The sequence below is a fragment of the Nematostella vectensis genome, chromosome 9, assembly GCF_932526225.1.
Source record: "Nematostella vectensis chromosome 9, jaNemVect1.1, whole genome shotgun sequence".
NCBI lineage: Eukaryota > Metazoa > Cnidaria > Anthozoa > Actiniaria > Edwardsiidae > Nematostella > Nematostella vectensis.
Genome location: NC_064042.1, coordinates 6,295,914 through 6,318,057, shown reverse-complemented (window position 1 = coordinate 6,318,057; position 22,144 = coordinate 6,295,914). Strand labels below are relative to the sequence as shown.

The following is a 22,144-nucleotide window of genomic DNA, read 5'->3' as shown; positions in this document are numbered from 1 at the left end:
CACTCTCTATCGGACAAGCTTGACCGTGTGAAGTTTTTAGATTGAAGGGCTGGTAAATCCAAGATGGCGGCCGGAGGTGAGGCCCTAACCTGGAGAAGGAAAATACTACAGAAACTTGAATATCGCAACCAAAACGATGTCCAAGGCTTCTGCGATCTCATCAAAGCTCGTGAGTACCACCCTGCTTTTTTGTGAGAGCACCGAATAATAATTGTAAGATAGTCATGTTTACTAATTGCAAAACAAAAAATGAAATATCGATATCGAACTTTTCTTGCACTTTGATATTTATACGATATTTATCACTCATCCGAAATCGGATATAAATCAGATATTTCTTCACAAGGTTCTAGTATCAGATATTTAGCCGGTATTATAACAAAGCTAACAAATCTAATTTCTGTTATTTATCAGATCTTATACCGTTAGAACTGCCATGTTGAACCTAGATTATTGCATCTCATGACTTGATAATATTAGATAATATCACAAGATTTACACATAAAAAGTCCATCTGATTACTTATATATATATCAGATACTAGAACTTTAGAACTGCTGTGTTGAACCTTGATTATTGCATCTCACGACTTAATAATATCACATAAGTATAGACTCGTTCTACAAACATGACAGTCAAAGTAGATTTTGTAGTCGAATATCCGATTTTATCCAGGGGTCCAGCAGAGAGGACGAAGGAATCTCTATAGATATCTAGCAGATTCTAATAAGATAATCTCCAATAACATTGCAATATTGAGGGGTCCAGCATAGGAGGAATATCTAAATAGACATCTAGTAGATTCTAGTAGATTCTAGTAGTAGATTCCTGGCGAAATCCATGTAAGAAATGAGACCCTGGTCCAGACCAAAGACTTTGTGTACTTGGGAAGTACCATCTCTGACAATGCACGAATAGATAATGAGATCACCTTCAGAAAGGGGAAGGCCAGCGCAGCATATGCTAAGCTGAGAGAGCGGCTGTGGGACAACCATCACGTATCGCTCAAGGTTAAAGGCAAGGTCTATCGAGCAGTTGTCTTATCTGCCCTAGTATACAGTGCAGAAACATGGACTGTATATCGCAGCCAGGTGAAAAATTTACATGCATATATGATGCGACACCTGAGAGAAATAATGAAAATTACTTGGATGGATAAAGTCACAAACAAAGAGATATACAAGAGGACCGGATTACGGTCAATGGCTGACACACTCATTGAGAAAAATCTTAGATGGACTGGGCATGTTCACCGCATGGACACTGACAGATTGCCTAGGCAGCTGCTCTACTCTCAGCTCACGACAGGGACAAGGAATCAGGGTCGGCCTAGACTCAGGTTCAAAGATGTGGTAAAGAGGAACCTGAAGTGGAGGGATATAAGCTCAAACTCTTGGCAAACCACTGCTCGGGATCGTCCAGCATGGAGAGTTAAGATCAAAGGACCAACACAATAGAACAGTCATCGTCGCCTCGACGGACTGCCAATGATGATGATGATGAGATTCTAATAAGATAATCTCAGATAATATCACAATATCGAGGGGTTAAGCAGATGGAAGGAGAGGATCTAAAAAGACATAGTAGATTCTAATAAGATAATCTCTGATAATATCACAATATCGATGGTCCAGCAGAAGGAAGGAAGGTATCTAAATAGACATCTAGTAGATAATAATAAGATAATCTCCGATAATATCACAATATCGAGGGTCCAGCAGAGAGAAGAAGGGTATCTAAATAAACATCTAGTAGATGATAATAAAATAATCTCCGATAAAATCACTATCAAGGGAAGAGGAAAGGGGTCTAACCACTATCTAATAGCATGTAATTACAGGAAAACAATGATAATATCCTAATCTCAATATCAGATACCAGTGATAATGTTAGATATCGCGCCTATCGAAATTGAAATGCGCTCGATCTGTGCATTGACTCAGTTTTTTGGTTTCTTCCTTAAATAAGAATAAAGCTTTTTGCACATTACCATGCATCCTTGCGATCTCCCAAACGATTTCTTCATCGTCATCTATCCTTTTTGTTGTCAGCATAAGTACTGTCTCCTTAGACCTATCCAAGACTTATTAACTTATAAGTACATGAATGATTCATCTTCTATCTGTACAATAATCATCAGTTATGTTACCTAGTAGTATGATGTTTATTCAATGGAGTAACAGAGTAAGATTATTGTAATAGTCACAGAATTTTTTGTTACTTTATCCAAAAAAAAAAGATGATAATAGGTAATTAGAGAAAATTTCAAGATTAGAAGAAATGTCTGCACTCTCTCTCCAAAAATAATCATATCAGAGGTTGTTTACGTCTATCAGAGTACAATAAATTATTCTGCTCAATTGCACATCATCTGCAAATGCTATGCACTGTGACTAGGTTGTGAAGAAAGCTGACAGAAGGCTTTATGCTTTCTCTTGTCCACGGACCCCTTCCCCCACTCTTTTAGCGCCGCTACGCAGGCTAGAAGAATATTAGTAATATTAATATTTATCACATCGCGGTTATACTGTTGTACTGTATGCATGGGACTGATTTTACACACAAAATATGGTCTTGCTATTTTCTAGATAACAAAATGTTTGAAATTGCTGACACTTCCAAAGCCAAGATAACACAACTAGAAATTCAAGTATTTCAATTACAGCAGGTAAGCATGCAAGATAGAACCAGCTTTTTTAATTTTTGAAATAATACATCTTGATTTTTTTGTTTTTTTTTAGGAAAGAGTGGAATTACAATCTAGAATCCAGGAATTAAAGTAAGTGTTACAATTGGCTGTTGGTTGAGAAGGCAAAAATTAAGGCCCATAGTCTGGTGTTAGGGTATGGGGCGGGATAACTTTTATAAGGCTCCCATAAAAATACAAGATATAATACAGTAGTCAATTAGAATTTCCAGGATAGTCTCAAGTTGCACTTTTCTTTATTGAGTTGTCTAGAGTGTTTGCAAGAGTTTTTTTTGGTAATATTCATATCTAATTGAAACAAAATAGGTGGTGGTTGTTGTGGGGGGGGGGGGGGGGGGGTGCACTCCCACCCAACTAACAGGTAGCTCACATTTTCTTACTCTGCTTTTTTTGTGCAAGTCAAGGAATTATTTAAGGATGGCAGGCGGGCCCTACTATTTTCAGACATTTGGCTTATAAATAACAAGCAATATAAGGAAATCTATGGTTGTTTGACAGGTTGAGGGTTGTTTGACAAGCCAACGGGTTGTTTTGCATGTCAAAGGGACCTTGTTCCTGTGATTGTTATTTGCTTTTAAAGCAGAACACTCACGTCATGCAGAATAAGTTTGCATTTATTTACTTCATAAGTATTATCTTGTCCTTTATTTTAAGTTCTGGTCAAACCATACCTGGTGGCACATCAGCCAGCTCGGAAAAAGTAGCAAGTTTAGAACAAAAACTTTTCAAAGCACAAGAAGAACTAACTGAACTACACAGACGGAAGTCAGAGGTGAGGAATTGTCATACGTAATCAGTCAAGCTTTCTATGGGAGGGGGGTTCTCAAATATAGTACTATTATAGCCATCCCATCCAATAATCAAGTAATACCATACCATGTTTATAAATTGCAAATATTCCCTTTGCAACTAAATTCTGAAGACAACGAAGTGATAAATTCCAAGCATCTGTGATGTACATTATTTCTCGAGTCTATGAAATTTTAACAAATATATCGGAGCTGCCTTTATTGACTTGCTTTCTTTGTAGTGCTGTACCAAGTTAAAAGTGGCTATTGAACATTCTTTTCAGAGTGCACAAAAGATTGTAGAACTTAATAATAACATTAAACAAAAGGATGAGGAGATACTTGCAAAGGGAGCCCAGTAAGTACCCTCACCCTACAGTACATAGCATAAAAATCTTAGGCCTATACAAAATTATAAGGAAATGACCGTGCCCCCTCCCCCCCCCCCCCCCCCCGATATTTAGAGGCATGCTATGACCTGTATACTTTCAATGAATACTACTTTACTGCATCAGGGGGTTCATTAGGCCCCGGCGGCCGGCGGAAGCACCAGCTATTCTCCATCGAGCACCGGCTAGTTTTATTTGAACTATAGAGATAAAATAACTTCCACCCCCTACTTATCAATCTCCACCGTCTACTCTGAAACTTAATGAAAGCCCTGTCTATGTCTGTAATAGGCTTCCCTGTAATAAATACTGAATGCCAAAGGCAAGGGGAATTGCATTCTTCACCACTATTTACTGAGTCTGAGGATAGTGGTTGTATAGTATTGTTATTTACAGGGATGAACAAATCAAATACAAAATTTGGACAAAAGTTAGGGTTTATTGTTATGCTATGTACACTAATACAGAATAATTTTCTAGAAATCTATATCACCAAAAAGATTGTGTGAGAATGAACTGAAACTTACATTGAAAGGAGTGTCAAGTGTCGCAAGTGTAAAGCACAAACGGAGAAAACTAACTGTACATTGAACTAAAACTAACTGTACATTGAACTAGAAATTACTGTACATTGAACTAAAACTTAATGTACATTGAACTAAAACTTACTGTACATTGAACTAAAACTTACTGTACATTGAACTAAAACTTACTGTACATTGAACTAAAACTTACTGTACATTGAACTAAAACTTACTGTACATTGAACTAAAACTTTCTGTACATTGAACTAAAACTAACTGTACATTGAACTAAAACTAACTGTAAATTGAACTAGAAATTACTGTACATTGAACTAAAACTTTCTGTACATTGAACTAAAACTAACTGTACATTGAACTAAAACTTACTGCACATTGAACTAATACTAACTGTACATTGAACTAATACTAACTGTACATTGAACTAAAACTAACTGTACATTGAACTAAAACTTACTGTACATTGAACTAAAACTTACTGTACATTGAACTAAAACTTACTGTACATTGAACTAAAATATACTGTACATTAAACTAAAACTAACTGTACATTGAACTAAAACTAACTGTACATTGAACCAAAACTTACTGTACATTGAACTAAAACTAACTGTACATTGAACTAAAACTTACAGTGATGTCTTGGAGTGTGAAAAGAGGGCATTGGAAACGATATCCTCGGAGAATCCACCTCGGAATGAAAATGGAAGAAAGCGAGGGTACATTGAAGTAATGAAACAACTCTGGGACCAAATGGGCTATCAGAATCTTGGACTTAAAGCTCAAAACCTGAGGGATCAGGTTTCACGGCTTGAAAAACAACAAGAACATCCCCAAATACTACTTTAAATGAGTCTTTGCTGACGAGTAATTCAGGGAGCTCTCAAACGCCAACGAGAATGATAAATTTTGCTGAAAATAATCAAAACAACGAAGACCAAGAAAGCCAAAATGCTAATGTACAACCGACTCCTGCGCTGAATTTGCATACTGCATTACAAGTCCCAGAGGAACAGCTTGACGAAGTGCGCAACAAAGACCGTGACAAAGAGCGTGACGAAGAGAGTGTCCACAAGTGTACAATCCGACAAAGAGCATCGCACCATGTGATTGAAGATACCGCCACTGAAGATAGCATGCCAGAGATGAGCCAACTCTCAAACGAGAGAACTGCTAGAGAACGCTGTACTACAATGGATGACCCAGCCGAAGTGTCTACCCGTGTTCCAGGGTGTTTACCAGAATATACGGCAATTAGCACACTGCTGATGGTTGATTGGGGTCGAAATAGTGATGGAGAAATTGTAACAATCAGGGCGTCACTAATCGATGATGCATACAATGAGATCGCGACATGGCGCAAAAACACCTTCTTGGTCCCATATGGGAAAACGGGACGGGATTTTATCGATCAATTAACCAAACACGCAAATGACTGGAACGATGGGACAGCAATGCAGCACATCACGCTCAAAGCGTTAATTGTTCTCCTTGCTCTGGCGCTACAAAAACCAGGCCAAAAGCAAAACAACACCAACAATGTCTAGAAAATAATAATAATAATAATAATTTAATATAGCATTATAAAAATCTCAATGCTTTACAAACATCCTACTCTATTATACTAATACTTATGATAATATTTCTAATGGTTAAAACTAATCAATTGTTGTAGTGCTTACAAAATAAGTACGTCTTTAAAGACGATTTAAATTTGCTGAGACAGTCGGTGTTTCTAATGTGTAGGGGGAGGGAGTTCCATAATTTAGCTGCAAAGTTTGAAAAAGGTCTGTCCCCATAAGTTTTTGTTCGTGAAGGGGCGAATGATTCAATGGCGCTTACAAAACCCAAAGAAGAACAGTGATCCGCAAAACAAAGCTAAAGTCTTCGCTAAGTTAATCATGGAAGGCCAGGTCAACTCAGCGCTACACTTCCTGAGTGATGATGATGGCGGGGGCGTGTTACCGCTAACAGAAGATGTTATGAACCAACTGCACGACAAACACCTGGCAGCGAAGGAATCCAAGCTAGGCTCGCTGTTATTTGGGCCGGTTGAGGACATTCCTGACATCTTATATCAGCAGATTGATGGAGAGATGATAAAAGAGGCAGCCCTACGGACTAAAGGATCGGGGGGACTCTCTGGTGTTGACGCTAATGGGTTTAAGAGGACCTCGCAAGTAAATCCTTTAAGAAATCAAGTTACAATTTATGTGAAGGTCTCGCCACACTCACAAGGAGACTTTGTACTGAATATGTTGATCCTGTTTCTATTGGCCCTATTCTAGCAAATCGTTTGATCCCCCTGGATAAGGGCAAGGGCAAGGTTCGGCCTATCAGCGTTGAAGAAGTGATTCGGAGAATCATCGGCAAGTGCATTACCAAGGTTACCAAGCAAGATGTAATCAGTGCAAGTGGATATCTTCAGGTGTGCGCAGATCACAAGTCAGGGAGTGAGGCAGCTATACACGCTATGCGTAAGATATTTGAAGCAGACGAAACAGATGCCGCATTGCTCATTGACGCGTCAAATGCCTTTAACTCCCTTAACAGGGTGGCAGCCCTGCATAACATCAGAGTCTTATGCCCTGCCATTGCTACGTTCGCAATCAATACTTACAGAGCGCCAGTGTCACAAACACCTTGGAGCTGCACTGGGATCAAGATCTCACCTCGAACAATATGTAAACAATAATGCAAAGGTGGTGGATTGGGTGAGTGAAATAGCAAAACTAGCGGAATTTGTGAAATCTCAACCGCAGGCTTGCTATGCAGCCTTCGCGCAAGGCTTGAAGAACCGATGGACGTACTTTCTAAGAACACTACCGGACATTGATGTGTTGCTGAAACCCCTAGAAGACGCGATTGCTGAAGTTTTAATACCTTCAATCACAGAGCATAATTGCTCCCCTATTGAACGAGAAATCCTAGAAATGCCGGCAAGGATGGGTGGATTGGGATTTACAAACCCTGTACAGAGCGCGAGAAGGGAATATGAAGCTTCCGTGAATATAACGGGCCCACTTGTAAACCAGATAGTGGCACAGTCTCACGAGCCTGCAGATGACGCAGATGTTAATGAGTTGCAGCGGCGCATGCGCAGAGTTAAGGACGAGGGCCTGCTTAAGAAGCTCGGAAGCTTAAAGAACTCCCTTCCTGAAAAAATGCAACGAGTCGCAGAGCTAGCAAGTGAAAAAGGCTAGTCAAATTGGTTGACTGTCATCCCGCTCAAAGATTTGGACTTCGATCTAAACAAGAGGGAGTTCCGAGACGCCATTAGAGTGCGGTATGACTGGCCCATACCTGATAACCAGTCAATGTGCATGTGTGGTTCCCGTTTCACCGTTGACCATGCAATGATATGTCCGCATGGCGGTTTCATTATACAACACCATAATGAACTAGGAGACCTAGAAGCGGAGCTGCTCAACATGGTGTGCTATGATGTCGCAATAGAGCTTGGATTACCGGCGAAGAACTGAACAGAGGTGCGAATCAAGCCCCAGACGCACGCCTTGATATACATGCTAGGGGATTCTGGGAAAGGCAGAGGGCTGCATATTTTGATGTAAGGGTGTGTTACCCCCATGCGGGCTCTTATAAGAACCTGACTCTGAACCAGCTGTATAGGCAACATGAAAATGAGAAAAAGCGGAAATATGCATCAAGAGTTATGGAAGTAGAGCAAGGGACGTTCACCCCTCTTGTCTTCAGCACCGCGGCTGGCATGGGTGAGGAGTGTAGCCGATACCACTGCAGGCTGGCAGAACTCTTGGCCGCGAAGAAGGATGAGGACTACTCCACAACAATTTCATGGATTTGCACTAAGGTCTGCTTCGCACTTCTTAGAGGAGCCCTTGTATGCCTTGGAGGTTCGAGGGCAGTAAAAAGGCAGGTGAAAAACATTAACGATCTAGATCTAGAGATCGATAAATGACTGGCTAGACTCTCTTAATTTGTTATTATAGGAATTATTATAGTTTTTTCTTACTGGTATCGGCATTATTTGATCTAATTATATTGTAATTATTTTTTTTATATAACAGAATTTTCCATAGTTTCTTAATTGTAAATATCTACTTTAATTGAATTCATTGTTACTGTCATTATTGTTAATGGTCTTATTGAAATTAAAGTGCATTATTATCCCAGGTAGTGGATACTGTCCATTATTCTGATATAGCTAACCAATTAGAGTGGACATTCTCATGAAATTCCCATTACCAATTTACTAATTAACTGAATGTCTGCTATAGGCTCCCAGAGGCTTCTTAAGTTTCAAAGTAGGTGGTGGAGATTGATAAGTAGGGGTGGAAGTTATTTTATACTATTAGTTCAAATAAAACTTTAAAAAACTTTTTTAAAAGTAGTTGGCATACAGAAAACATTAGCTGGCCTTTATTTAGGCTGCCAGTCCTAAATAAAACTCCTGGCTCCCCAATAATGATACTCTCTCCTAAACTATAAGCATCCTTAAAAGGAGTACCTCACTCTCTCCTATAATAGGCTTCCTTATAATAAATGCTTTACTCTCTGTTGTAGGCTTCATGATGCCCAAAACAACCAAGATGCCCTGAAAACAGAGTGTAATAATTTAGCCCAAGTTATTGTAGAACTGGAAAAAACTAATGAGGTACTGTACACTACACCACTATACTGTCTATTATTTTTCCTTGTCATGTGTAACTCTGATAAAGTTTAGGACTTCCAGTTCCTTATTTTCCCCTATTCATTGTGGTGTTATTGGCTATTGCCACACATACCAGCTTTTTTATGCAATGTATCAACATTGGTGGTCTGTATTGTGTGATTACATAGGTGTTATACACTATGCATTGTATCACAATGGTTGGACTGTATTGTTTGATTATAAGTATTATATATGTATTATTTATAGATCCTCAAAGACGAGCTACAAGTGTTGCAGCTTGAACACACGTCACTTGAAGAGAAGCACCGTAAAACACAAGAGGAAAACCGAGAGCTTGTAAGTATACCAAGTACCTCTCTAGTTGCCAGTAAAACAATAGATTATTATACGGCTATGGTACTGCACGTGCTGTCATTGGTTGATTTGTGGGCTGTACATTTGCTAAAAAAGCAGGGGCAGAAAGGGTTATTTTTGTGATTCGCAAAAACTGCCTTTTTTGTTCATCATTAATCGTGAAAAGGACAAATTGAAAATTGTGATCCATTATTGCTACCTTTGCTGTGATTCGAAAATGCTGAAATTTGAATCGTGTTCTATGCTCTTTATAAGTCATGAATCTGTGATTTCTGAGTAAAGACTGATCCTTGTCGTCAGTTTATTGTGAAATGGATTTCTGAATTTTAAAACTTGTGAAACGTGCAGGGAACCTCCCTTATGGCTCCTGCAAAAATAATGCTTTGTGCTGATAAATCTTCTTATAAGGCCTTGCGCACGGTGAAGCGCAAGCCTGGGTCAACAAAGAATTTCTCGACATTTCGTTTTAGATTTACTTCTATTTCTTAAGTATTGTGTTATACGTATCTGAAATTTGGGATATAAAAGTTTGATTATCGCAGTTTTTAAAAACAGTCATACTACGTTTCTAACCTAATAGAAAACCTCGATATTATGTTGTCGAAGTATGGACGTTATGTAGTTATCATAAACCTCTGCATAACATTTGAACGCTGCAAATGGGTTTTGCCTTCTTTTGCCCTATCGCTCATGTTTTTGCCTTTTTTTGTCCTATCGCGCACTTTTTTGCCCTATAGCACACTTTTTTTGCCCTATCGCGCGCCTCCCTAGAATCCTGCTATAAAAAATCAAAATTTAATTCAGCTTCGGAAAATTCAGATTATATGGGAGCTCTATCATTGAACAATTTAGGCTTCTAAAATTATTTTCGTTATAGAATGTACATTTCTCCATGCTTTTAAGTTTGGAATATTCAAACTTGAATGGGGCGAATTCTTGTCTTGCATAAGAAGATGAGAAGCAAGAACTGAAAGTAGGCAAATACCCGAGAAGTTTCAAATTATATCAACAGGCTGCCAGCAACCATTCCTTTCTTCTCAAATTACGTCTAGAAAAGTATATATACTATTCGCACTTGTTTTAGATTTCACTAGTATTCGTAACAGCTGATTAATATTGTCTAGGGATAAAAAATACGCTTAAATAGATAGAAAAAACACTTCATACTGCATAAAAAGCACAATGAAAATGCAGAAAGAGCGCGATGGCAAAATAAGGCAAAAAGGGCAAGAGGCAAAAAGGGCTAAAAAGTCAAAAAGGGCAAAAAAAGGAAAAAGGGTGCAATGGGCAGAAAGGGCAAAAAAAGTCACGATGAAGGCAAAAAGGGCAAAATAGGGCGAAAAAAGGTGCGACATAGTTCGACGTTTTGTGTTTCCTATTGTCGAAAAAATTTCACATTTCTTTTCCTCTTTCTATAAAAAGGACAGCATCTTAAAGAGAATTTAAAGTGCATTCCATTTATGACATTGATCAAACTACAAAAGATAAAGTTTCTTTTTAATTAGCAAAAAGATGGAGCAATGTTCATAAAAAATGGGCTTTAAAGCGGCCCGTTTTTATGGCACTGTTTTTATTTTGGTATATTTTTTAATGTTTTTGAAACTTTTACTACCTCTAATTTTGGATTCGAGGTGCACATTAGACAAACGTTATCCAAATAAAATAAAAAGTGTGTAGCTTTCTCGAGATCAAAGTTATAATCATAAACCTAGCGAATTTGTGTTACGCTCTGATGCGCAACACCTTGCGCAAGGCCATAAATATCTTGTGGTCCTCGTTTGCTTGGGCCAGACAGGAACTTTTTGGAGCCAATTAGAGGTATGAATAGTTGTGTTTTCCTGGTTGAGGTATACAAAGATAATACAATTTTGTTATGTAGGTTGAAAGATGGATGATGCAAAAAGCAAGGGATGCAGATAAAGTTAACTTAGATAATGAACACCAACAGAGGTAAATAAAAGGTTTTTTGTAAAAGGCAACACCAAGAGATGTACAACAAAACAAAACAAAAAAAAAACAGCTTTTATTAATACACCTAATAAAAAAATGCCCAGGATACATTAGTCTGCTCAGCAGCCGCTTTTAAAGGCTTGCATGACACTTAAAACCGCTGCTAAGCAGACAGTGTTCAATTCTAATTTTATGCATAATTCTAATCCATCCAGTCTTAAGTTAATGTTGGCTTGCTGACAAATTTTCCTTTTGTTTGGCAAATAAACTGCTATCATTTATTTTTTCCCTCTCCTCTTTTCAGAATAAGACATGCAAAGCTACAAAAAGATCTCATTGAAGCAGCGAAGGAACCAGTAAATGTACCGTAAGTATCGGATTGTGTAACAAAGGAACCAGTTAATTAGCCAGCTAACCGGCTCTCATTCTAGGTTATTTGGAAATGTTTTGTTTTAGAATATTGGGAATGCTGTGGTGTGTGTAAAGGCCGAGGTGCGCTGGGGTACTACAAAAAAAATCATTGCCAAATAGGCCTGATTGAGAGCCGGCTGGCAGGCTACCAGCCAATGTACTATAATTACTGTATCAGACTATGCATCAAAGGAAGTTTAATGTACTCTAAGTAAAGTATCAAGACTGTGCAATCAAAGGAACTTAGTTAATGTACTGCAAGTATCAGACTAAGATGTTCCTGAAGCACAATGTTAGACTCCATGAGGTCCAAGGGCCATGGGCAAGGTTTTTCCATCATGCAATGCACCTTGGAAATAGAGGCTCAAATAAGAGCTGGCTATCGTCAAATGTCATGATGTTTTTTTTACTGTGAGCCAAAGTTAAATATTAAAAACAACTGTTATATATTTGACAGGATTCCTAAGTCAGGATCTTTCGACTGTGGACCACCAGTGGCTCCATTTTGTGTTATCACAACAATTCCTTCTTATCCAACCTCGAAATTTGTAAGTAGTGATGAAAACGATAATAATTACAGACAGACGGACGGACGGACGGACGGACGGACGGACGGACGTACGGACGGACGTACAGACAGACAGACAGACAGACAGACAGACAGACAGACAGACAGACAGACAGACAGACAGACAGACAGATGTACTGACATTTAGATGGACAGACAGACAGATGGGAAAGCAGACAGATGATAATAAATCTATTATTGTTTTGTATTACTGTCGGCAGGATGCACATGATGGGGAAGTGTTATCTGCAAGATTTAGCATATCGGGTCGCTTGTTTGCCACAGGTGGTGGGGATAAAAAGGTTAAACTTTGGGAGATGCTTAATGGTAAGCAGGACACTCTAAAACTGCACTCCTCATGATTATTTGTAAACCTGGTGCTACCAAGTGTGCTCAACTACAAACTTTGTTGATTTGTTTTCAGACGTGTGCTTACCTAAGGGCACCTTGCATGGATGCTCGTTTGCAGTGACGTCAGTAGAATTTGACCCACAGGTAGATTCCTCCTTATGCTCTCACTGTATTGATTCTCATAAGCACCTCCCTTTAAATAAGCATCCTCTCCCCAATAAGTGCCCCCTCAAACTCGAATTAAAAAAAAGGCCCTTCACAATAAGCGCCCCACTTCCCTCCTCCTGGAAAATATCCTAACAAAAGCACCACTTGAATGCTGTAAATCTTAATTTTATTGAGCTCGCATTGACACCTTCAACGCGTGTCTACTTATTATCACTTCAACTTCTTTATACCTATGTGTGCAAATTTTTGTTCTTAATCAATTCAAAGCTGGTATTTCCCCCCGAAATGAAATAAGAGCCCCCTTCCCAATAAGCAGCCCTCTCCAATAAGTGGCCCCTCTCCAATAAGTGGCCCCTCTCCAATACGTGGCCCCTCTCCAATAAGTTGCCCCTCTCCAATAAGCGGCCCCCTCTCCAATAAGTTGCCCCTCTCCAATAAGCGGCCCCTCTTCAATAAGTTGCCCCTCTCCAATAAGCGACTCCTTCTCCAATAAGTGGCCCCTCTCCAATGAGCGCCCCCTCTCTAATAAGCACCCCCTCTCCAATATCTATTATAGTGTTACACATGCTGCTTTGGCCACTAGGACAGAGTTCTAAGGAAGTTGGTCTATTAACATTCAAGAATCGATGTTTTTATTGACAATCTTTATAACTAGAAGCTTACTATCATGTTGTGATGTGTTTTCGTGTTCTGACCACCCATGCTGGTTTGGTAGTTGATAGTAATCAGGTAGTAGGTCTATTGCATCGTTAGTGGCTCATTTTAAGCCGCTTTGTCACCTGTTTTCTTCTGGTCGATTGTATAACTATTATTTAACAATATAATATATAACGATTATTTTTAGTAGAAAACAAGAAAAATATTTCAAAATTGTCAAAGCATTGTGTGTATTGGAAATTCCTTTAAAGATGTGACTGATAATTTAGAGCGTATTGCCTGTTAAATAGTGTGGATTCTAATATATTATTTTGCCTTCATTGGCTGAGGTTTCCCTCATCCCTCAGGAAGTAAACTAGTGACAATCCAGCTTTGACAATTGGCTTATTCAAACATTGGCAGCACTACCCAGGTGGCCAATGTAGTGTGCATGCACTGTGCAAAAGTAAAATTTTTGGTGTTTTAGGAGAAGTTGTTGCTGGCAGCATCTAATGATCAGGCATGCCGTGTGTGGACTGTCGGTGATGAGAGATTAAGGGTGAGTGAAAAGTGTTAAAGCCATATAAATGGGGATGCTAATGGTAATGGTGATGGCGGGGTGATGATAATGACTATTACCAACATGATAGGTTGATTATGATGATGACGATGATGGGTTGATGATGATAATGGGTTGACAATGATGGTAATGTTGATGGTGGTGATGCTGATGATTTTTGTGATAATGGTTATGATGATGATGATGTGTTCATGATGATGATGATAATGGATTGATAAAAATGGTGATGCTGATGATGATGGCGATAGTGATGATCATGGTGGTGCTGATGGTTTTGGTGATGGTGATGGTGATGGTGATGATGATGGTGATGGTGATGATGATGGTGGTGGTGATGGTGGTGGTGGTGATCTGATGTTAAATGTGGTGGTATTGATGGTGGTGGTGGTGATGACAATAATTATCATTCTGACGTTCTTGATGACAATCTTGTTTCTGCAGCACACACTGACTGGTCATACAAATAAGGTGATGACAGCAAAGTTCATGGGAGATGCCACCAAGCTGGTGTCAGGAAGCCATGATAGGACGCTCAAGGTGTGGGACCTGCGTAGCAAGGCTTGTAAGTAATCGCCTAGTTTGTTTTACATCTTGTACCCCCCCCCCCCCCCCCCTCCACACACACACACACACAACGGCCGAAGGTCCACTTTCGGTTCTCAATAGACGTGCTGTTTGTAGACAAAACTATAAAGCATAAGCTAAAACACATACACTGGTATGTAGCCAAATCCGACAATAAACCTAGAATTAGAAATAAAATAGAATCCCCCCCCCCGGAAAAATTAGGTCCACTTTTTCGGATTCCGCACCCCCCCCCCCCTCCTAACCAGAAATATTCTGGTTACGGGCGGTACCCTAACGGGCCCGGTAATTACCGAGACTTTTGAGAAACGACCTCCTGGTTTGTATTCATTCTAGTCACACCAAGGCTAGTAAACCGTGTTGTGGGGAATGCTTCAACGCATACAAAAAGTGGGAAAAAATTTCGGATTTTCGATCCCTCAAGTGATCATCTTAAAACCCGTTAAAAGCCAATAGTTCGTTAATTTTATTGTTGATGATGATTGTGATGATGGATGAAGATGATGATGATGCTTTTCAGGCACAAGAACAATATTTGCTGGGTCCAGTTGTAATGATCTTGTCATCAACGAGGGGATCGGGTAAGCACTTGTATGAAACGGCTAAAATTTAAGCGAAACGAGTATTTTTAATTGTTTGTTCTTCTCGCTATAAATTGAGTTTCTGTTCTCTTCAACAGAAGTCAAATTGTCAGCGGTCATTTTGATAAAAGGATCCGATTATGGGACACAAGGTTAGGAAAATATATCTTTAGTGGTGGTGAAAATATAACACAAAAATAGGGCGTTTACCATTCTACCCACGATACATTGTTTTTCTCATTGCTTTCAGTGTACACATTTCTATTGCAGTTTTTGTTAACCTGTCACACTTTGATGGATAGAGAAATACAACTTTAATTAGGATATTTATTTGCTACCCTTCCAATAAGGCTTAACATGCATATAGTTCAGCGAAGCCATCCCTTGCAAGAACAGGCTAAACATATGAACTTTATTTTTGTGAAATATTTGTAGTATTGTGGTCATAGATGTAATGTATAGCTTTCAACAAATCATGTTGATGGTGGTGTTGGTGATGATTATTGTGATGATGATGATGATGATGATGATTTTAATGCACCAAAAAAAAGCTTTTTAAAATATATTATTAGTGATTGGTAGCCTCGTAGAGATGATGATGGCTGTGATAGTGATGATGGTGCCAGCTTCGAAGAAATGTTTTTACAAGATGTGTAAACTCTTGTTTTTTTTTTTCAGATCAGAATCCATCGTTAGTGAAATCTTGCTCCAGGGTAAAGTTACATCGTTAGACCTATCCCCAGGTGAGCGTTTAGATTGGGAGAACTTTGCAAACATTTGGCGACCACTAGGATTGTTCCAAAAGATTTTTATGTAAAAACTATTTGGAGATATCCATTATACCACGACGGTTTTGTACATTATCTTGATACTTATATTACTGCAATTTACAGTATTTTACCAGCAAGGGGCGAGGCGATAAAACTTTGAGAGGATGAAAAACTTCGTAACAATCATGATTAAAGTACATATTGTATACAGTACATACTGTACTCGTTGATATGTATTTTACCACCTTTTATATAATGTAAATGTTACGAGAGGTACCAAGATCTAGGATATTTGATGGCACTGCTTTACTTGAGAAGAGGAGTACTGATTGAAGTGATGAAGTGAAGTCAAGTGTGAACAGAGTGAAGCGATGAGTGAAGTGATTTACACAGAGCGTTCAGGCCCTTTTTATAAGGCTCGGCTCGGGGTGGTTTTTACTGTTTTCACGGAATTATGTTCTGTTCACTATAAGGATGTTTTTAGATTAGAATCTTTTGAACAGCTGGGAAGAAATGTTTTGGGAATTCCTCTAAGCTGAGCCTTTCAAAAATATTAATTAATATAATAGAGCTGACATAGGGGAGTTTCCTACAAAAAAATCTTTGTAGACGAGACTACAATGCTACTTCTATGTTTCCGCTAGGGACTACTAATAACTAAAACTAGCTTCCTAACATAAATTCGAAACTAATCATTGTTAAAATTAAGTTTTCCACGTGTCGCACAGATATGAATCAAGTTCTGGCCAGTACGCGGGACGACACACTAAAAGTGATTGATTTAAGAAGTACAAGCCAAGTAGTAGCGACTTGCAGGTAAGAATATCTGCAGAAAACATGACAACAGTGTAAGGATTTACGAGTAGAAGACATGTTAAAAGTGGAATAGGGCCGTAGCAGGGGTGGGGCATGTGCCCCCCCCCCCAATATCGTCGAAAAGTATGAGGGAATTACAAGAAGGGGCGTGGCCGTGCCCCCCCCCAATATTTTATAAATGTTTCTGTATTGTACCCCCCCCCCCCCTTAATCTTACGTGCCTGCTACGGCTCTGGTAGGTTTATGTAAGGCATTCTCGAGTTGTGTTGGGGGATAGGGTGGGGGTAGGGGAGAACTCACTTTCGGGGAAGAGGGGCAATTACAAGTTGTGAAGGTTGTAAGTTGGATGGGATGGGGGTTCAGGCAATTCCAAGTTGTGAGGGTTGCGCAGAGGATGAGAAAAAGGTGCTGATGCAAGTGATGATGGCTGCTATATTTTACCCATGGAAAACTCTGGGTATTATTATGTTGGAATATGATTCGGGATGTAGGATGTGGGACACCGTAAGCTTTTCACTACAGTTTCACTGCTATAAATATGAATCTATGCCTTTTCTTACTTTAGTGCTGAGGGTTTTCGATTAGCCACTGACTGGACCAGAGCACAGTTTAGGTAAGAGCTGGTTAAAGCGCTGACATCGAGTCCCGAGTCGTAATCTGGACTATAAGAGCTAATTTGAGTGGTTTCCCTCTTTCCAGCCCGGACGGGCAATACTGTATTTGCGGTTCACAAGATGGCGGGGTGTACATATGGAACAACAGTACTGCGAAATTAGAGAAGGTGCTTAGGGAACACAGGTAACAACTCTTAATGAACGAATCTTTTTGTCCAGTTTATTCAAAGCAAATAGAGATAAGATATTCGGAGAGATAGGTAATGAAACAGATGTCAGAGATATTTTAAACAATTTTAAAGCCTTGTGCTAACAGCAGCAGCATTGCTGGTAAACACCTTGATGGGAAGTGCCGTGAAGTAGTTCGCTAGCATTTCCTTTGTCTTGCGAAGTGGCGCCCGCAAAAGTGATTCATGTTGGTGATGTCTGTACGAGGCTTGACAGGTTCCTTATTTTCACTAAAACTGAATAAATTTCAATTGAAAAACTTCAATCAATTTAGTGATTGATGTATTGAATGAAGTTATCAGAGGTAATGCTTGCATGGTAGCTTCCAGATTCTGATATACGACAATCATTTAGTTTTGTTAACCACTTTCACATCATCAGACTATATGTCCTTATGCACAGGTGCACACAGGCGATTTCCCTTTCGGCAGACTTGAATATTATTGAAATGTCATTTATTGAAACGATTACCTGAATTACTCTCCATTCCATGCTCTTGGATATTTCTCTGTCGAACGTCAAACAAATTCACGCCGGAAAGGACAACAGCCGCCACCTTGGTTAACGCCCATGTCTTGTGCCTGTATCTAGAAATACTTATATTGCTTTCACATTTCTTGTCTTATTTTCCTATATGCTATATAAATACTGCGTTTATTATTATTTTGAGAGTTCTACATGCCCGATGTTGCTCTTCCATCAATAGGCCATTCCAGCTATAAGTTTGCGCGCGCATAATCTTAGAAACCTACCTCAACTATCAGAATGCAGCGCGCGCTTTTTTAAGCTTACATCAAACGAAGCGCGCGCTGCATGCCGGTAGTTGAGATAGGTTCCCATGGCGAGTGCGCGCGCATGCTTATAGCTGGAATGGGCTATTTCTAAATGCCTTGTTTTGTTGACAGCTCCGCGGTTATTGTCTCAGCGTGGCACCCCTCAGGCGGTATCATCATCACCTGTGATCGAAATAAGCACGCGATAGTATGGACGGACAAGTACGGGTAGAGCCTCGTCCTTCCTACAAAATTCATCGAATTGTACATAAATATCACCAAAGACCCGAACAGAGTAAGAAATGCAAAGAAAAGTGTAGGAATATTGTATATTATAGCTAATGCTGGTAGAATGTACAGAGGAACTAACCGGTAAAACTTCACTATCACAAAGATTTTATTGACATATCATGGACCTCTCCTATTACCCTGGCTCCAGAGCCTCGAGCCAGCTTTGGTTTACGATTACAGGGGTACCTCTATTAGGTTGACACCCTCAGGGCCGTGAAAGGGGGGCACTTCATGGAGGCAGCCAAAACGTTAAATAGAAATTGATATTTTAGGACTTGGTGAATCGGCCGCACAATAGATGATTGTCGCTTAATGGAGGTATTACCAGGCCCGTAGCCAGGGGGCTCGGACCCCCCCCCCCCCCCCCTTCTCCCCCACTCGACTGGAACGGAAGGTCCGCTCTTGTTAGGTACCACTACGGGGTAGGACGAGCTACCTACGAGAAAATGGGTAAACGAACCCACCCCCCCCCCCCCCCTCAAAATCCTGGCTACGGGCCTGATCACTGTAGTACGAGGAGGTGCGAGGCTGCGGAATTATATGGAAATTGTTAATGAAAACTGTCATGCGCTAATAGCCTGCTAACAGAGCTTGCCTCCTGTTTGTTTCAGTTTACTTATCCGTGTCGCGTCATGTACAAACAAACGCAGAGACACGACACAGATTGGTGAAGTGATAGGAACAAACAGGAGAAAAATTATGTTATGCCTAGTGCACACTAGCAACATAACATAACGACATGGGCGCGCGCACTATGTTAAGCCCGACATAACGACATAAGAGAAAAAACATTGTTTTTCTTTTTGTAATGTCCATGTCGTTATGTCGGGCTTAACATAGTGCGCGCGCACATGTCGTTATGTTGCTAGTGTGCACTAGGCATAACAGAACTTTTCTCCTGGGGTTTATTGTTATGTCGAAGATAAGAGTGTGCGCGCCCGTCGTTATTGTCGATATGTCGCCAGGCCCGTACCCAGGATTTTTCTTGGGGGGGGGGGGGGGGTGTGCGAAATCCGAAAAAGTGGACCTATTTTTTCCGGGGGGGGGGATGAGTTCTCTGATAAAAATCTGACCACCCCCGAAAGAACAAAAAGGGTTTTTTTTACACCTTTGCAGTATCTTCACGAGAAGTTTATTGTCGGATTTGGCTACATACCAGAGTAAACTAGCTTATGCTTAGTTTTGTCTACAAATAGCACGTCTATTGGGAACCGAAAGTGTACCTTCGGCCGTTGTGTGTGTGTGTGTGTGTGTGTGTGGGGGGGGGGGGGGGGGGTGCGTTCGCACCCCTGCACCCCACCTGGGTACGGGCCTGGTCGGTAGTGTGCACTAGGCATTAGAGGGTATTATAGCACCCTGGAAGAAATATCATAACACATCATGTGGGTCTTCACTTAAGAATTAAGAATTCTTTGCGTGCCTTTATTGAGTTTTGAAAACCGAGGTGTTTTTGTTTGGGAGAATTCCTTGGAGGCACGAAAAAGGATGTTTTATTTTTGTTATAAGTTATTTTAAATTTATTGATCCGACATGTCAATCACGCGCGCACGAATAGCCAATCAGGAAAGAAATGGTGCAATAACAGGCATGTGGTCCCACAAAAAGTCGGCAATCGACGCCGAAAAAGATTGGTTTGAGATATTTTTCTGCGAATATGGACAATCAAATAAGCATTTTCCGGTCAGCGTAGAAAGTAATAGCACTGTTTTCTTTTTTCGGCCGCTTTTGTGTAGAGTTGGGACTCAATTGTCGAAAAACACGTAAAATTTACTACGAAGAAACGAAAAACAAAAAGCAAACAAACCACATACAAGAGCATTGTAAGTCCTACCATTAAACTTGTGTTTGATATGTTACCTAGGCTACTTCAATTACATATAGGAATGAGACTGTCGTTTGTATTTTTACTATAAATCTTGACGTTTGCCGATAAAACTTGTAGTTAGAAGTCGGTCGTAAACAGCGAATTCGGCTTTCTCTTCTGATTTTCCCCGCACTTAAATCACTGCAAGTTGACAAAAATAGCTTTGAAAACGCATAAACACTTAGTACCTACCGTAGAGAGCACCGCTTTATCTTATCATTTCCAATTTTTCGTATTTTGAGCTGGATACGTGCCGTTTCCATTCAACAATCAAACTCGTAGTTATCTATTTCTATGCTTCATTCTCACAAGATTTTCACCAAGCTTGGACAACAAGACAAGTTTCTATCATGTTAGGTTACTGTGTTTTATTTTCCAAGTCGCAGGAAAACCCCTATAAACGTCTGTATTTAAAATAACTCCGGGCAGGACTCACTGACCTCACTGGACATGTTGTACAATTTGTGGGACTTTTGGGTTGCACTTCGCTGGCCTCTATTTGCTGCTTTCTGATTGGATATTCGTGCGCGCGTCGGATCTATGAATTCTACGCAAAAGACAAAAAACCTCACAACAGCGCGCGCTAATGGCGTCATTAGCAGAAAAAAGTTTAAAAAACTGGCTTCAAATTTCAAGCAATATTTTTACTTCATTGTCTGGTTGTTCATCTGTTTGGACTTATTTTGCAATTTCCTATCTACCTGGGACAAATTGTTCTCCCGAAGAATAATATTGTTTAGTGGTAAAGGTAAAAGTTCGTCGGAATTCACAGGGTTGTTGACTGATGATGCACGAATTTTCCTTACAAGATTTTATGCTGCGTCATCGCATTACCTGACCAGAACATGGTATTCTTTGGCCGTATTAAAGCACCTTTTTCAAGCTTTAAGATTCACGATTTGAAATTTTAAATTCCGTTCGTTTAAAATTTCAAATCATGAATCTTGAATCTTGAAAAAGGCGCTTTAATACGGCCAAAGAACACGCAAAAACGAGATGAAGATACTCATGCATCAGTCTAAAGAAGAGATAGTCTTGAAGATATATAGTAACTACTCTTCAGCCAAATAATAGTTCAGGTTCTTTGACAAATTTCAAGTCAAACAAGGAAAAACAGCCGAATTGACTGAAGAAAAGCTGAAAATGCCATAAAAGGGAAAGATCAGCAAACACAACACAAAACACAAATAGATACCTTGATTCTGATCCTCCATGCCCATTTCCATGACCTTAAAACACAAAGTCTACTTCTTGAAGGCTTGTGAAACCATCTTGGATGCCATTACGAATTGCATTTTGCGAGATCCGGGGAAACATTCACGAGGGTGCCAGTCAACAATTCTCTCCCCAATGTCAGACGGTTTTTTAGTCTTTTCACCCCAAAGCCAAACAAATCAATTCCAGGGGGTCGTTTGTCAAAACTCCCGGTAATTACCGGGCCCGTTAGGGTACCGGGAGAGTTTTCGGGATACTTTTCCGGGCGAGGAAGAGCGTTTCTCAAAGCTAGGGGTAGCGTCCCGGTTGTTA

The 22,144-nt window shown here is 39.9% G+C and overlaps 1 protein-coding gene and 1 long non-coding RNA gene across 2 annotated transcripts; one reads left to right on the top strand and one right to left on the bottom strand.

The window, feature by feature from the left end:
* The first annotated feature begins 20 nt into the window (after positions 1-20).
* LOC5518126 (autophagy-related protein 16) lies at positions 21-18,866 on the top strand. The gene is made up of 21 exons (XM_048732950.1): positions 21-169; positions 2,589-2,668; positions 2,742-2,779; positions 3,362-3,479; positions 3,780-3,853; positions 8,969-9,059; positions 9,324-9,413; positions 11,311-11,381; positions 11,686-11,748; positions 12,250-12,340; positions 12,582-12,687; positions 12,785-12,855; positions 14,003-14,074; positions 14,537-14,657; positions 15,201-15,261; positions 15,360-15,413; positions 15,940-16,004; positions 16,760-16,847; positions 17,413-17,460; positions 17,547-17,645; positions 18,595-18,866. The coding sequence occupies exons 1-21, from the start codon at positions 64-66 to the stop codon at positions 18,692-18,694; spliced, it is 1,707 nt and encodes a 568-aa protein (XP_048588907.1). The 5' UTR covers positions 21-63; the 3' UTR covers positions 18,695-18,866.
* LOC116601847 lies at positions 17,660-21,061 on the bottom strand. The gene is made up of 2 exons (XR_004290159.2): positions 20,810-21,061; positions 17,660-18,645 (listed from the first exon to the last, which is right to left on the bottom strand). It is a non-coding gene; the product is annotated as an uncharacterized LOC116601847 (long non-coding RNA).
* Positions 21,062-22,144: the final 1,083 nt, after the last annotated feature.